This window comes from Anguilla rostrata, chromosome 8 (assembly GCF_018555375.3).
Source record: "Anguilla rostrata isolate EN2019 chromosome 8, ASM1855537v3, whole genome shotgun sequence".
NCBI classification, from domain to species: Eukaryota; Metazoa; Chordata; class Actinopteri; order Anguilliformes; family Anguillidae; genus Anguilla; species Anguilla rostrata.
In genome coordinates this window covers 16,757,139-16,772,913 of record NC_057940.1, presented here as the reverse complement: position 1 = coordinate 16,772,913, position 15,775 = coordinate 16,757,139, and the positions used below count along the sequence as shown (strand labels likewise).

The 15,775-nt window shown below is 41.7% G+C and overlaps 1 protein-coding gene across 1 annotated transcript in view; it reads left to right on the top strand.

The window, feature by feature from the left end:
• Positions 1-15,775, top strand: part of LOC135260959 (receptor-type tyrosine-protein phosphatase mu-like) — a 179,144-nt gene that overhangs the window by 26,716 nt on the left and 136,653 nt on the right. The window contains exon 2 of the mRNA XM_064346723.1: positions 10,062-10,184. Within this exon, the coding sequence (XP_064202793.1) occupies positions 10,062-10,184 (123 nt within the window). The remainder of the gene's footprint in view (positions 1-10,061; positions 10,185-15,775) is intronic.

The window sequence follows — 15,775 nt, the reverse complement described above, 5'->3', positions numbered from 1 at the left end:
TGAGTGGGGTCTGGAGCACAGCTGCAGACTGTATGCCTGCACATTTCTTACTGTGCACAGCGGGTGTGGGGACAAAGTAAAGAGGAGCATTAACTACACGTCAACGTGAATGACTTACTGGAGAGGACATGTGAGACCGTCTCAACAAAAATCTAGTATTATTGATGTAGGTGGAGGTTGAAACCAGTGTTTATAAAATAACTTTATAGTTGAGCTAGCAATGTTTATTATCATTTATATTTTATTAGATGAAAGAATAATTTCTATTTATTTGCAATATTACCCTGAAGGGATTTGTTGATTTAGACACACCAACTGCATGCAAGTCGATTTGATTTTCTGGGAAATTGCATATGCTTTATGCACCCAATCAACCACTTTTACAGGAATTTATTTTGCGATAGAACAGGCCATTGTGTTTCTTATCCAGGGTATGTAATATTATTGTTTGTTGTATCATGTCAGAGAGATGTTAAATTTGAGGCTTGGAAGTATTTTCAATGTTTATTTATGGAAAATATGATTTATTAAATTTGCAAGGGGTATTCATTCGAAAAATACCCAGTCTATTTGTTCCATATTTTACTGGAGTCTAATGGAAGTAATACCTGAAAAGAACATGAAAAGAGTAATGGATTTGCCACTGGGCAGTTATCCAATGTTTGCAATGTGTTTTTGCTAAGGTTTCTGCTACTAGCATGTTAGAGTCTGACTTCGAGCAAGCAAATGGAGCAAACATGGAAAGAAGTGTAGCTCTCTATTTGAAACAAGGCCATCTCTTAAAATAAGGTTGGCTAATCGGTAGCTTGGTAGTAAATGAATGTCGACATGTGCTTTCTGGGTTTCCAACAGGGGGGTCCATGAAGGTACTGTAGGGGGTCTCTGGCCGAACCTGATTTGCGATGACTATACATTGATTTGGGAACACATAAATATAACCCCTTTTAACCTATGAAGGGGGTTCCCTGGATGCCTTTGAGTCTATGGGTATTCCTGGGTCAGAAATGGGATGGAAAAGGATGAAAACCCTTGCTTTACAACTCTAAAGTGTCAGTATGCATTACATAGCTACCTAAGGCTCATACCTGGGGCTATATCATCTAGTGTTTACTAGTATTTAATAAGCAGGGAATCTACTTAACATTTACACTGTCAGCACATCTATACCATAACATATATTCATTTTGGCAAATATATACAGCACACTATCACTGTACAAAATATACTCACACTTTAGAAAAGCGAAACACGAGGCAACACCTGAACACACTGTCATTAGTTCTTACATTAGGATACTTATTAACACATGGTTGCCTAACCATGTTAATAATGGCTGCTATTATAAAATATCTGCCTCTGCAGTAACAAAATGCCCATTCAGTTTGTCAGTGCACGGTCACTACGTGTCCACACAGTGGCCCATTATGTGCCATCAAATGTAGCTGCCGCCGCGTGCCGCCGCGCTCAGAGCACACTTAGAGGGACCTCTATCCGGCGGACCCAAGATGCATCTTGATTGCAGGGTGTCAGGTTGTAAAAATGGAGATGGATTTAGCATAATCATGAAGCGGAAGTTCTTTATGAGCCTGGCAAAAGATGCCGCGGCGAAACAAAACATCTGCGGGTGGTCGTCTATCATCATCGAGCGCGTTTAAAGGAGGACGGCCGGCTGTCACGGCTCATGTCTCCTTAACTGTATTCAGGAGCCCATTACATCGGGCTCCGACGTCCCACGTATCTCCAGCAGTTTACACAGCGAATCTCATTCTTCCCGCATCGGTTAATCTGCGAGGACATCGCTCATATTTGTTGACAGTTTTATAGTCACGGGTGACGCATGGCAAGTTCACTGAGAAGGTTTCTATCAGATTTTTTAGAAAAATTTCATTCATGGACGGGCCTGACATTATTTTCCTGCCACCGTGTTTGTTCGCACGCTGTTGCCGTGTTTGCTTACGCTCTGAAGCAGGACGAGGATCGCGTAGCGGAGTGGGGCGTGACGCTACTCTTTTGCTGTCACTCTAAGGGCTGTTTCTGGTCTCTCCGGAGGGGAGCCTAATTGAGCCGCCGCTCTTCTTTGCCCGTCTCCTGGGGCTGGTGGGACAGGCTTGTGGGCCCGGTTTTGCTGGGTGTGTGGTGTGTCCCAGTACTATCTGTGACTCACCCTCATAATCCCACACAAATCGCAGGACCAAGTTCTATTTGCCATGGGGCATCTGAGGGAAGCTTGCAGCTTAAGCCAACGTGCCCTGGAACGGTGAGGATTCAGATGCAACAAGTTGCTTTTCTTTGGGAAACATTTTTGTTTTTTTAAACTGCCAATTATAATTTGAGCTTGAGATCTGTTTTGTTTTGTCTGTTACTAAGTGTTTGTAAATGACCCCAAGGAAGATGTTTGATCTGTATAGTACCAAGCACATATCTAGTCACAGTAAGTAGCCCTTGGTTTTCCAGTGTCAAAGACTTATCTGATTACAGATAAGTCACAGGGCACTTGATGCAAAAACACTCCTTCAGTCTGAATATATTGATTAGACAGATCTGAGGATAATTTTAGCTTGGGAACTTTGAATGCGACTGAATGATTGCGTACTCAATTCTCAAATGGATTATCGTGCTAAAGTTCTACTTCAGTGAATATTTAGTTGTATAAATAAATAAAACGCTAAACTTGACCTCTGTAACTAGACCTTGTTGAGAGCATCTGACAAGTAAGCGTGTGTGATTTAGAATTTGACTAAACTGGAGGTGAACAGGGGGAGAAAGGGGTTGCTGTCAGAATGGGGGGTAAAAAACTGGAGACAGAAGAAATTATTTACAAACTTGCAGTCAAATGTGAATCCGTTATTCAGGCTGGACATGTGGATTGTCTGGGCGGGACCACAAACCATAGGCTACAAATATTTAAAAAACGGGGCATTCCAGTCCAAAATCAGGCATCTGCTAACCCTACTGGTAAGTGAAATCCAAACAGTGTGTATATTAGCTGTTCCTTCCGGACTAGACCTGTCCTTGTGGCTACAGAGGATCGTATAGAGCGCTTCTGAAGAAATCCTGAAGTGCGGTATCGACATCTTTCAGAGGTGGTGTCGTAAATGTATCAAAATGGAGATAGCTGGATAATCCCCACAGGAATCTCTTGTCTGGTTCTTATTTCCAGGCCCCAACATGCTGGAGTGTTTGTGGTGCAGTACATAGCTGACAAACTGCTCGGCCAGCGAGACGGATTATCCATGGAAGTCTCTCTCCAAGCGTCTTTATTCCCACCCGAATCAATGGGAGACAGCAACATGCTGTGATTGGTAATGATATTGAGATTGACTGTTGAAATCCCTTCCTGAAAGTTCAGAGCCCTCAAGCAGACAGCGAGCATGCACGCAGTCCACCGCGGAGACAGGCCCTGGCAGGCGCGCCCGGTAGATAAGTGAAATAAGGTCGGCCGGAATGGCCCAGCGGTCCCAAATGGTTTTCGGCGGTGCGGTTTAAGCTCCACCTCACAGTGGCTGAGAGGAGATAGCAGACATTGGTTTTAAATTACCTGAGATTGCTTTGTGGTTTCTGTCCTGAGGGACAGGAGAAGACAAGGTGTTCATTAAAACAAGCGGCACCGTCGATGGCCGATTGAACAGAAGGTGCACTTGTGGTTTCCAGACCGGTGGAGACAGGTTTTGGTGGAGGGCTGGTAATTGCTGAATTGGCAGAGGGGTAAGAAGAGGTCCTGCGACTATGATATCTGCTGAATAGCCCATTACAGAGAAATCTGCTTGTGCTATCATTGTTTTAGACTGAGGACAATTGAAGACTAAATTCCAAAAGATACACTGTACAGGTGTGCATGTTTTTTTTTTTTAATAACTGAGATCCAAACTAGGGGCACTATGTGAGGTTCTGAGGTTTTCTTCTTTACTTTGGTTGAGCAGCTGGGATTGAATGCCCCTGCTTCTGTCTGCTGGTCTCACTGTTTCAGTGTTGGTCTTTACTGACATTGTGTTCGGTGGTCTTAATATAGGTCTTTACGAATGTTGTGTTCTGGTGGCCTTAGTGTTGGTCTTCACTAAGCTTGTCGCAGTTTTCAGTGGCATATGGTGTACAAGCCCACACTGGTAGAAGCTGTCTGTTTAACTGCCAATTGATTATTCAGATTGTGGGGAAATTTTATTAAAACTGGTTGAGGCTAATCAGATTAAAGGGAAGTTTTAGTACTATTGACAGTCTTTTAGATGGAAGTAACACAGGTGTCAAAATGGTAACACTGTGATAAGCCTACTCTTCACTGACATTGTGTTTGTCTCAATGTGCCTCACTGTGTTTCAGTGTCAGTCTTGACCCAGTATTCCCTCAGTCTGGGGGTCTGACTTTGGTTTACCCAGAATCCTCTTGGCTTCGGTTCTACCTGACTGCACAATATCTTCTCTCAGGACTGGCCCTTCCACTTGAGAAACGCTCTCCCAGAGATTTTCTCTGTTTCAAACTTGATGACCAACTTGCCTGACCATTTTGGGTAACCAAAGCCAGCAACGAACAGAGGCTCTGAGGCAACCTCTCAGAGCTTGCGGAACGGAACCAAGTACTGCATGAATAGGATGCACATATGAAGCAAATGCTTCATAGGGAACATTTTCATAGAGTTTTCCTTGTGCAAGGAAAACATGTATACATTGATGGGATTTTGCAAGCATCAAATTCTAACTGAACACTGGCAAAATTATTTTGGGCCTGAATACTGGTGTACTCACTATTGGTTTAATAGTGCCGGTACACTGCTGTTTCTGACACAAAGGTGATATTAATGTGTGGAAAACCCCATGCCAACTCATTAAGTCAGCCTGCCTGAACTCGCATGCACTATCTCACGCATGTAGTTTTCACAAGTGCAAACTTAACACAGTATCCACATTGTCTGTCATGCTGAAAGTTTACTTTTGTAAGCAGGTGCAATAACAAAAGGCCTTTCAAGTTTGACCTGAAAATCTTTAAGAGGAATTGGTTCCAGCATTGAGGTGGGGAGGGGGTGATATTGATCCTGGCCATGGGCTCACTGTTGAAAAAAGATGGATAGATTTCTTCTGAATGCACACACAGCGTGTCAGAATATAAAGACCCCACTGTGCATTCCCATGAAGGTGACAACAAGAAATAATGTATAACATATATCCTGTACCAGCCTCACCTTTGTGTTTGGTTTTTTTCTATTTTCTTTTATTGAAAGCAAAAGCATGATGTTTGAGTGACTATTGATCATGTTGACGATTGTGGTGGTTTAGACTTGAAGTACCTTCTTTTAGACCAATTTATGTGGAGTGAAATATCTCAGTGTCTCCCTGCGTTTTGTATTGGAATCAATTAACGCTGCTGTCAACGTTGTTTAGATGTAGTGTTTACCAGAGACTGGTATTGAAAAGCTGCCTCTAGCGAAGGTGTGTGCTGTTATTATAGATTGGTTGAAGATTGTTTTATTGTGTGTCCGTCTCCACAAACAGGCTTAAACCTGACCCACCTGTGCTTTTAAAGTATTTGATTGTCACAGTTCAACCTTTCGCTAAAATGCAGGGACCCAAAAGGTGGTTTTACACTGCCAGTGTATTTCGGTGGACTGTGTATCCCTCGTTTTTCATCAGGGGCACTGTCTCAGGCATCGCCAACCCTGGAGGAATCTGTTGACTTATTGATCTCTAATCTTTGTAGGGCATGTTACTTGGTCAAAGAAAACAACACAAACCAAAGAAATATCAGCAAGAAGGGTTTGATCTGTCTGGCAGTTCTCAACAGCATGCTGTGTTCCATCTTTACTGCCAGCACTTTAGTCCATGTACTACAGTGACTGAACACCGTTCTGGCATTGAGAAAACTGGAGCAATGGGTGGGGTGGGAGGATTTGCTGATTTTATCCAGCTTGATTTGGTTATGGAGCAGGCTTGAATTCTTAAAACGTATATAGAGCTGATAGTAAATTCCTGTTCGAATTTTCCTTGCACACATATCTTAAGGTTTAAATGAGCTACTGTTAGAACAGAAGAGAAGAAGAAAAACATACATATTTTAAACTTACAAGCTCCTCAGATCTTCTCTGGAGAGTTTTTTTTTATTTTTTACTGAAACTCATTTTTCTTAATATCAGCAGGGGAATGTATCAACATAAAATCCCCCAAATATCCAAATGAAAAATAAATGTGTGTTTACATTTCCCTTGTGGTGATGTAATCGTGCAGTGCAGTAATCTTAACCCCGGGAGTTGCGAGAAATAACTCGCGATTTGTGGATATGCTCCGCGTGACGCCCGTGACTGCGTCTGCTTGTGTAGATAACAGAGCAGCGACTTAAACCTGTCCCTTCGTTCGTGGGTAATTATTAAAATGAAACTAACGGAAGCGTTTCCAATTAGCGAGGAAGAACAGCTCGTTGAGTTGGAGTACGTATCTTATTTAAACTCTTCCCTTCTCCGACATCTCACCTCTCAAGCATTACGCTTTCTTTAGCATTAACGGAACAGGTTAGAGCAAAGCCGATTATATCAGCGCAAGATAAGATCTCTCGCGATTGGTGCTAGTAATGAATAAAGAATCCGCTGCGCTAGTGAGCCGGAGTGCGCCGCACGCTCCTTCCAGATGCAATCGATTTTAATATCAAATGCTAATAAAAAGCCACTTTATCCCGTCGAGGCGAGGCGGGCCTATAACACCGAAGAGATGGCAGTGAGGGAGATAAAGTCTCTATCCCCAGGACAGCAACCCCCTGAGAGTCGTGATTGATTTACGCAGCATCTTTGCTAAGTTACTTCTGCCCCTGAAGTTGTGCAGCCTGTTGTGTTTCAAAATAAAAAATAAAAAGAAAGAAAGAAAAATTACAATCTAAACCCCCTGGAAACCGCGCTTGATATTAATCAGTGGTGTAAAAAAGCATTTGTGTGTGCGATGTTGCGTGTCGTTTACTTCTTACCAGAAAAAAAATGGTTATTGAGGCGAACAATGTTTTGCGTATTGAGAGCCACCAAAGCAAAAAATGGCCCATTAAATGACCCTTTCATCAATAGAATGTTACTCAAATGATATATGAATTATTAAATAGGTGAACATTCCATTTTTAAAACTACCTGAAGTGTATATGGCTTTTCCTGTTCATATCTATATTCTTGAATTTACATTCTTTGAAGTCTTGTTCATTGCTGGTGACCTTTCTGGTTTTATGTAATGAAAAATATCAATTTTTGCTCATAAATGACCTAACAAAATAACAGTATGTAGATTTGCAACATTCAATATTGGAGTTAAATTATCAGCTGGATCATTTGCTCTTAAAATAGAAGAACTAAATCTGCAGTAGCAATTTTAAAAATTACATTTCATTATCAGTGTTTCTTTTTTAACCAATTTCTGTCCTATAATTGCTTTCCCTCCAGTTTGGAAATGCTGAGTCATGTTTTTCAGTCCATCTTATTGCTGCAGTGTCCTCTGGGAGGTTGTGGACAGGGCATACTGGTGCAGACTAGAGCAGACGGGTCTCTGAAGTGCATGCTGCCTGCACCCCACTGCATTAGCCGCACTTTATATGCCCCCCACTGCACATGCCCTACATATGCCCCCTCCCACTGCACGCCCCCCTCTACATACACCCCCTCCCACTGCACCCCCCCTCTACATATTCCCCCCTCTGCATATTCCCCCCACTGCAAATGCCCTTCCTGTACATATGCCCCCCTCTACCTACGCCCCCTCTGCATACATGCCCCACTGCATGCTCCCAATGCATATGCCCTTCAGTACATACATCTCAATGCACATGCCCCCACTGCATACATCCCATTGCATATGCCCCCCCTGCATACATCCCATTGCATATGCCCCCCCTGCATACATCCCACTGCATATGCCCCCTGGCATACATCCCACTGCATATGCCCCCTGCATACATCCCACTGCATATGCCCCCCCTGCATACATCCCAATTGCATATGCCCCGTTGCATGAAAATGTTTCAGATTGAAAGCTATTGTGTCTGGGTGGTACCATACCGTTCTGCAGGACTCCTGGCCACAGTTGGCACTGACATGGTCTAGATTCAGGTTCAGATCCTGCCGTGTTTGGAATAGTGCTTTCGCTGGACTCTCCAGCTGAGACCCATCAATTCTTTTAGTAAATGTCCTTTTTTCACAAAGTTCTCACTTGATTAAAATACTAGCAAGTAATCTCGAAGTTATCTTAGCACTGTGGTGCTGCCTGAAATTAATCATTAGCAGCCAACCGTATTGTTGTGTGTGCAGTTCGAGTACTTTTATAAGATTTGAGATCAGATTCTGGTGAAACAACAGAAATGTATCCTCTGGGTAATAGACACAAATTGCATTGTGCTTTAAAATTTGCCCTCTCTCCAGCTCATTTGAATTAGTGCACGTATTCCCAGGCTTAAAATATGCAAACATCAGCTGCATTGTTATCTCTGCCATTTTTATCCTTCTTTCTTTTTGTGCACTCCGAGCTCCAAAAGTCTCTTCAGAAAAGTTCTGTACTGATGTTAGCTAAATGGTAAGCACAGAGATGCCCAATTATTGCACAACGTACTTCCTTTTAACTGTATGCTAAAATACCAGGAAATGTGCTGCTCTGCCTGCTTTTTATGTATAGCTTCAGGAATAACACCTCACTGGTAAGTTATTACGCTGTTTTAAAGTAATGTTAGCACATCTGTATTTCTGAAATGTAACAGTGTAAAAACAGTGTGATGAAACAACTAAATGTATTATATTACGGAGTTACAAACTTATTTGTAATACTATTATTGATGTAATGCATTAGCCTGGTGCAGGTTACATTTATCTGCGGGTTGACAGTCTAAGCCCTTCTGGGTAATAGAACCATTAGGCTGCTGACAGCTTGTTCATTTCGACTGGCCAAAGTCAGCTGAATGCGTGTCAGCTCTGGTCGGAGTGTGAATTGCCTGTGAGCATCCACTGACACGCGTTCCTACATTTCCCTGGCACACAATCAAGAGTCCCTCACAGAAATGACCATGTGACTTTCCGAGGGCTGGCTGTCATATTGGGGGCGCGTAACTGTAGGGCAGACCAGCATTGCTGAGACAGCCGTGCCAGGAAAGGGTATGCTAGCTCCCTCACACTGCAGGTGAGCAAATGGGCATGGCTATACATGAAAGTACATTATTTACATTCCATTTGGTAGTTCAAAATGTACCTTCCAGAAAATTCAGTCCGTGGTCCTTAAAAATTGGATTAAAAAAAAAAAAAAAAACATTTTGTAGATTCTGTATAAACCTTCCTTATGTTTTCTTCTTTTGTAGTACTATTCAGATTCATTTCTTTCATTCAGAAAGTGCAAGGATTAGCAAGGATAGTGTTCAGGGGCCTGCATTTTGAAAGAAGGATCATGGGACAGATTTCTAGGAGTTGTCAAAAAACCCAGAGACCATTAAATGCCTAGAATTATAAAAAGTACAAGAACTCTACTCTACAAAATACTGGTGCCTAATACAATCAGCCTTATTGTAAAAAAAAAAGCTGAAATAATAATTGCCATCTTGTACTTATTAGAAACCCGCTGGTGTGATTGAAGTGTGATTGAAGAAGTGCTGGCTGGAAACTGAGTGGACGTTTTGCGTCAGAGTTTTGGATTAATCTGTTCCTCCTCTGTTTCGGAGCACAGGGTTTTGTCATAATATCAGATGTTCAGAACTGGGAATCTGAAGAAAGATTATGGGTGGGTGTGTGCTGCGCAGCACGGAGGTTTACGATGAAAAGTGGGCTGGAAGGGAATTCAATTTATAGTTGATGGTGCAGTTGAGACCTAATGTGTTATGATGATGGAGTTTAGTCAGTTTGTACTTGTCACGGTGACAGAGGATACACGCCTTTCTAGAGACAGTAATGAATGTGGTACCGTGTGTATTGTAATAATGGTTCAGAATCTATTTCCCTTAAATAGATCCCTTTGTGAAACAGATGGGTCTATGAATGCTGATGTATGCGGCGAATGATTTTTGCATTTTGTGCTTTTTTTTGCAGACGTCGTTCAAAAATCTGTGACTGTATCATTTGTCTCTTTTTGTCGTAGGCGACTGTGACTTTGAGAACTCCTACACGGCATGCGGGTACAGCCAAGGCAAAGAGGATGACCTAGACTGGGAGCAACTCAACACCGTGGAGAAGCCCTCCACTGACCCCTGGATACCCACAGGTTTGTTGCATTTGTTTTAAGGGGGCATGGAGCTTGGGGGTGGTGGCAATGAAATAGTGGCCAATCAGAAAAAGGCTTTGCTATCACTTCTGCTGAGTGTGTAACATTGGTCAGGTCATACTGAGTGTGTAATGGTGCCCATGTTTCAGACTGCTCGATCGGGTCAGCACATCATTTATTTATTATCAGTTTTACTGGGTCTCCATTGTCCAGGCCAACTCTCTCTACAGCCTTCCAGGTGGACCATAATCTCAATGAGTGAGTTCATGGAAGTAATCAGTACCCATTAAAGATGTGATACAGAGTGGTCTCAGTGAGACAGCAAGCTTTCTGTCATTGGCTGTCAACCTGCACACCAAAGAACTGTGTGTGCCGGTTGCCAGAACATTGACATTTCACAGATTTTTTAAAAATTCAGCAGCACACCCAAGATATTTACAAAGGTTTATCATTTACATAAGTGGTTTTTAAAAAGACATTAACTGACATGGATGGGCATTGTGTAACAATATAAATTAAACGTAACGTTTTTAATAAAATTTAGATTAACAACCCTCTTTCACAATTACAAATGCCTAATTAGAGCGTAGTCACTCAAAAGACCATTTAAAACAATACTAAGGGCATATTGGACGACTGTATGCTAGAGTTGGGGCTCATTGTAACAGGCATTGCACCAGCAAAGATGGGAAAATACTGTGTAGTCAACATAAGCGCTCATTTAAATGGAATTATTGGGCAGTACACTGTCACAGACACAACGTCATCTCACTGTCCAATTGTGCTGCTCAAGCTAGAACGTTACTTATGATGTTGCTCCTATATAAAGTCTTTGTGCTTTTAAGCCTGTGTTTGCCTACTGCATTTGGAGCCATTTAATGAGGCCTGCTATGGGAAGTGGCGTCGCCCCCTTTTCAATCACCGGAAGACTTTCAGCCCTCTGTGCTGGCTGTTGAACAGCGAGTTAATCATCTCACTGATCAGAAAATTGAGAAGCGCTTATGATAACAATAGTTTCTCCGCTCTGTTTACACAAGACTTGATGTTCTAGGCTATGTAGCAAAATGGCTGAGGAACCTGGCATGCTACTCCAAAGTTGTGTGTTAGATTATATGAATGGAGCACTTCCACTGTGTCCTTGAGTAAAGTACTCAACCTCAATTACTCCTGTAAATATCCAGCTGTATTAATGGATTTTGTGTAAAGTAATGCAAGCTGTGTAGGTCTTTCTAGACCGTCTGCTAAATGCCTGTAATGTGAATGTAAAATGGGGGAAATTCCTGTTGTCATGTGCTGGTTGGGGGTGGGGGTAGGGAGGGGTGGCCCGACACATGGCAGTTTTAAAGCAGTGAGCTTGGAAGAAACATTTCATTTGCCTCCAGGAAATTGATTCACACACTCTGTTCTTTCTGACCACTGCACTCGCATAATTACTTTCCTCTCATTAGAAACCCTCAGAGTTACAGCCAGTGAAACATTGCTGTAGGTGGTTTCCACAGGTTCAATTTTTCTTGTTTTTTTTAGTTTTTTTAAAAAGAATCTAATCTTCCAATATACTACAGCTGAACTTAAAAGCCACCAAGTGTTCTAATGAAAAATAAGACCCAGCAAAGGTGTCAAAAGGTAAGATAGACCAGCCTTTTTAGAATCAGCTTTGTAAGGGCCATTGGCTTGATGTATGCACTAAAATAGCCTATTGTGCCAGGGTTTGTTTTAAAATCCTAGGCTTTTCGCAAAATGCGGAACTTAACTTTAGGTTCCAAATTGACACAAAAGTAAAATGATGACAGTGATGAAATTAGTCGCCTGTATAAAATCTTGACAATGAATTATAGTCTTAGAGGGGCTGGACAAAAGATATATGCAGTCATCTGGGTTTTTGGATACCAATATTTGTCTAATATTCATGTAGCGGGTTTATTAGAAACAATTTCACACATTTCTAATTTCTTTAATTTGAATTTTATTTCATGTCAGAAATAAATTGCATGAGGGATTAAGGGAAACGGTGGTGTGTTTGAAGAATAATAAATATTAGTATTGTGATATTTAATAAAATGCTATGGTAATGATAGCGTCTATAGATGCTATATGTCGGCTGAAAAAACAGAATTTGTTATGCCAGATTATTCCATGAAAGATCACTGTACTTCGTTTAATAATATTGGAGCAGTACAAATACTGTATAAATTCAGATGTTTGCTGTTTTGTTAGTTGCATAAACATTGACAGTGTTTTAAATCTACTGTAATAGAAGCTTTCTCATCCTCACTGGCTGTGATGCAAACCTATACAAAGGTGGCAGAATGAATTGAGTCGCAAAACACTCTTCGGTCCTCTTTAATTAAAGAATTCTTTCCATTGCCAGGGTATTGAAATCCATTAAAATGTTTTTCCCCCCGCATTCTGTATCTGCTGTACAATTTGTAGCCTTAATGTTCCATTGATCGCTTTTCATTTGATGAGAAATGGAGAGATATTGCAGGTTTGCGCTGACAGCACCCAAGGAATTAGACTAATGGAAAAGCACTTTTTTCCCCCACATTACAACAAAAGGTAATGCTCCGCGCTAATGAATATTGTTTTCCTCTTAAATCTGACGCCTAATCACGCGGAGGCCAGAGTTGCCGATGGATTGCGGCTGCCCCCGGTGACAGAATCACAATTAATTAGGGAGAAATTGCTAATTTTAAGCGGCCTGCGCCGGCAACCGAGAGAAATGACCTGCCAGAGTCGGAGGAGAGGTGTTTACTTTTCTCCCGAGTTGATTTATGTTGGTGCATGCGGAGGGCGTTGGGGTTAAAGCCGGTTTGGCGGCGGGCGGTGACCCATCAGCTCGGACTGCCTCTGCGGCTTAATTCATCTCTCTAGCAGGACGTTTCTGCCCGGGGAGAGACATTTGCATGAAAATGTAATGCTGCTTTCTCCCCGGGGGCCCATGTTTCTCGGCAGGGAGCCCGGCGCTTTTTCCTCCAGTAGCTCGAATCGGAGGCGGTTAGTCTTGCCGCGTTTGCTGGGCTTCTACCTCCTCTGACACGGCAATCGAGATGCAGTTGAGCACCATAAGCTGGCCTAAATAGCCAGAGGTAAGGCTGTGAGAGGGTGCGGTTTGTGGGTAAGCCCGAATGATCAGAGGCCATGGGCTCTGAATGCCTTACATTCGCCTGCACTTTTGAAAAGGCACCCCATTTTACCAGCAGGACTAGGCCGATTTTCCCCCCAGTGTTTTTGCAGTAGGTGCAGCAGACATGGAATTTTCTATGATGGATTCTGTGGCAGCGAATATTACTTACTCTGCTGTAGTTATTTACTATGGTGAGGCAAATGCATGACATGCTGTGTTCTTGAATATTAGCTAGCCCATCAGCTCATACCTTAGAAGTCGCGTGAACCTGTTGGGAAAATCATTTTTTTTTGTGTTTTTTGAATTGCAAAATGTGCCCTTGTTTAGATTCTGCTAACTTAAGGCCTTAAATTGGAAAGGGCTCTCCAACTTCATCAAATTATTAGCACATTACAGACCAGTTTGATCAGGGAATTTAAATGCTCAGTTTCATGTTCTCTATTAAATATTGTTAGCACTACTTGCAGGTGTCTGCAAGTAGTGCTAACAAGTGACTAATTAAAAGCCGAAAAGAGTGTTGTACAAAAGAATGCCCTTTTTTTTTAGAGCATTCCAATACCATTTTCCATTTCCACTTAATATTGTAGCAAGATGTATAATGATCAAATAACTATATAATCATGTTCCAGAAAGTATTTTTTAAATTGCAGTTGCAATACCGAGGTTTATGAGTGTGTTCCTTGAAAGAGGGCAGTAATGTTTTTGCCTGAGAAGAGGGAAAGATAGAGCAGTGCATGCATTTGCTTTGACTTAATAATCCCCCTTCACACATTAAGCTGACAAGTATCACTTTGTGTGAAAGGGAATAAGTTTAAAATGTGATTATTAGCATAAGGGAGCTCTTTCCCTCTCTGCCAGCTGATGTCTAGAGTGATTCACAGTGTTTAGAAAGTACTCTTGAATACTACCAAGGGAAAAAAAAACTGGCTTTTTGTATGCGCAGATTTTTGCTGTCTTGTCAGAATTCTGTATACAGTAGTTGTAGTTCTTCTGATGTTCATCTAACGTAATACTGTATATGTGCGCTTGATAAAAATGCACAAGAAAGGAGTTGTGTTTTAGGCAGTCATGCTGTGAAGATGGTGTGCTAGCCTGTGATTGGCTGACCTTTACATTATGTGGAAGACTCATCTCATGTGTGCCAAATGTATGGTACAATCCACATACCGTGAAGATCAGAGAATCTGTATGTATGTGTGGCATCTGCTCAGCATGTTGCTGCAACATATGAGAACAATCTTTTGTGTTAAATAAATTATACTTTCAGAAGAGCCAGTTACTGCATTAAACCTGCTGTTTGAGCCATTTGGATGGAAATGTGTTCAGTCAGATATTTGGTAAACATATTACTGTTATGACTATTCAGGTCTAAACACAATATGCTGTGTCCCAGTCTTTGAGTGACAAATTTAAACAAATGTTACTTTCTTCCTTTTCTGACACAATGCGAGGAGTCTAGCGTTTGGCGAATTAAAGGGCAAAATCTGATCTAGAAAGGGAAATGCCTTGCTTGTACTCATTACAGAAAGCTAAATCCAATGCACCGTACAGTTAGATTATAGTACTGTACAGGTCTAACTGTTTTGGAAGACAATTTCCCTGATTCACAATACTTTCATAAATTATGAAACACGATACTTTCATTTGCACTTTCATAAATACAATATTTTTATCAGCAATTCAGTGATGCCTTACAGTAATTATTTCTCTGTACCTTGCTCAGGCAAAAAATATATTTTCCCATTTTCCATTGCACAGCAGGGGGATGGAGAACTATTACCATGTTTGAGAGTTTCCTTTTGCTAATACGAAGAACACGAATGAAGAATAAGGTCAGAGATCAAACGTAAGTGGGTACTGGCTCAGGAAAGCAAGTGATTTGCTGTGTTCTTTGAGATCCCTGCTGGGTAAGAATGTGTATTCCTTCCTTGCGTAAAAGCCAAATCGTAAGCAAGTCGGAAGTGTTTTTCCGTTAAAAGTTACTTAGTCCAAGCAGAATTTAAAAAAAAGCGACAAATGGATAGCTTTTGAACTGACAGGAGAGAGTTATGTGCCTTTATGTACAATATAAAAACTGCATGAAAAGGTGCATTTACGGGGCGGATGCACATTTCCTGCCATGTGCAGCATGTGTCCGTGTCAGAAATCACAGTTCTGTGTTGGACAACAGACATGATTTTGTGCATGGAGGTGTTCATGTCCAGACACTTGGTATAAATGACCAGACATGGCCATCCACATCTCGGGACACGCCGTGAAATTTCAGTAGGGGCACTGTCCATTAATTAATTGGGAATATACCCGGTCATAGATGTGACCCAGGAGTGTGCAGAAGTTTGGAAATACATGTGTTGACATGAGGAAACTACCGCTCACAACCAACGCACCGCAAAATTCAATGAAATTTAACAGTTCGGACGTCTTCCAGAAACTCTCTCTCATAACCCTCCATACTTGTTTGAGCAAT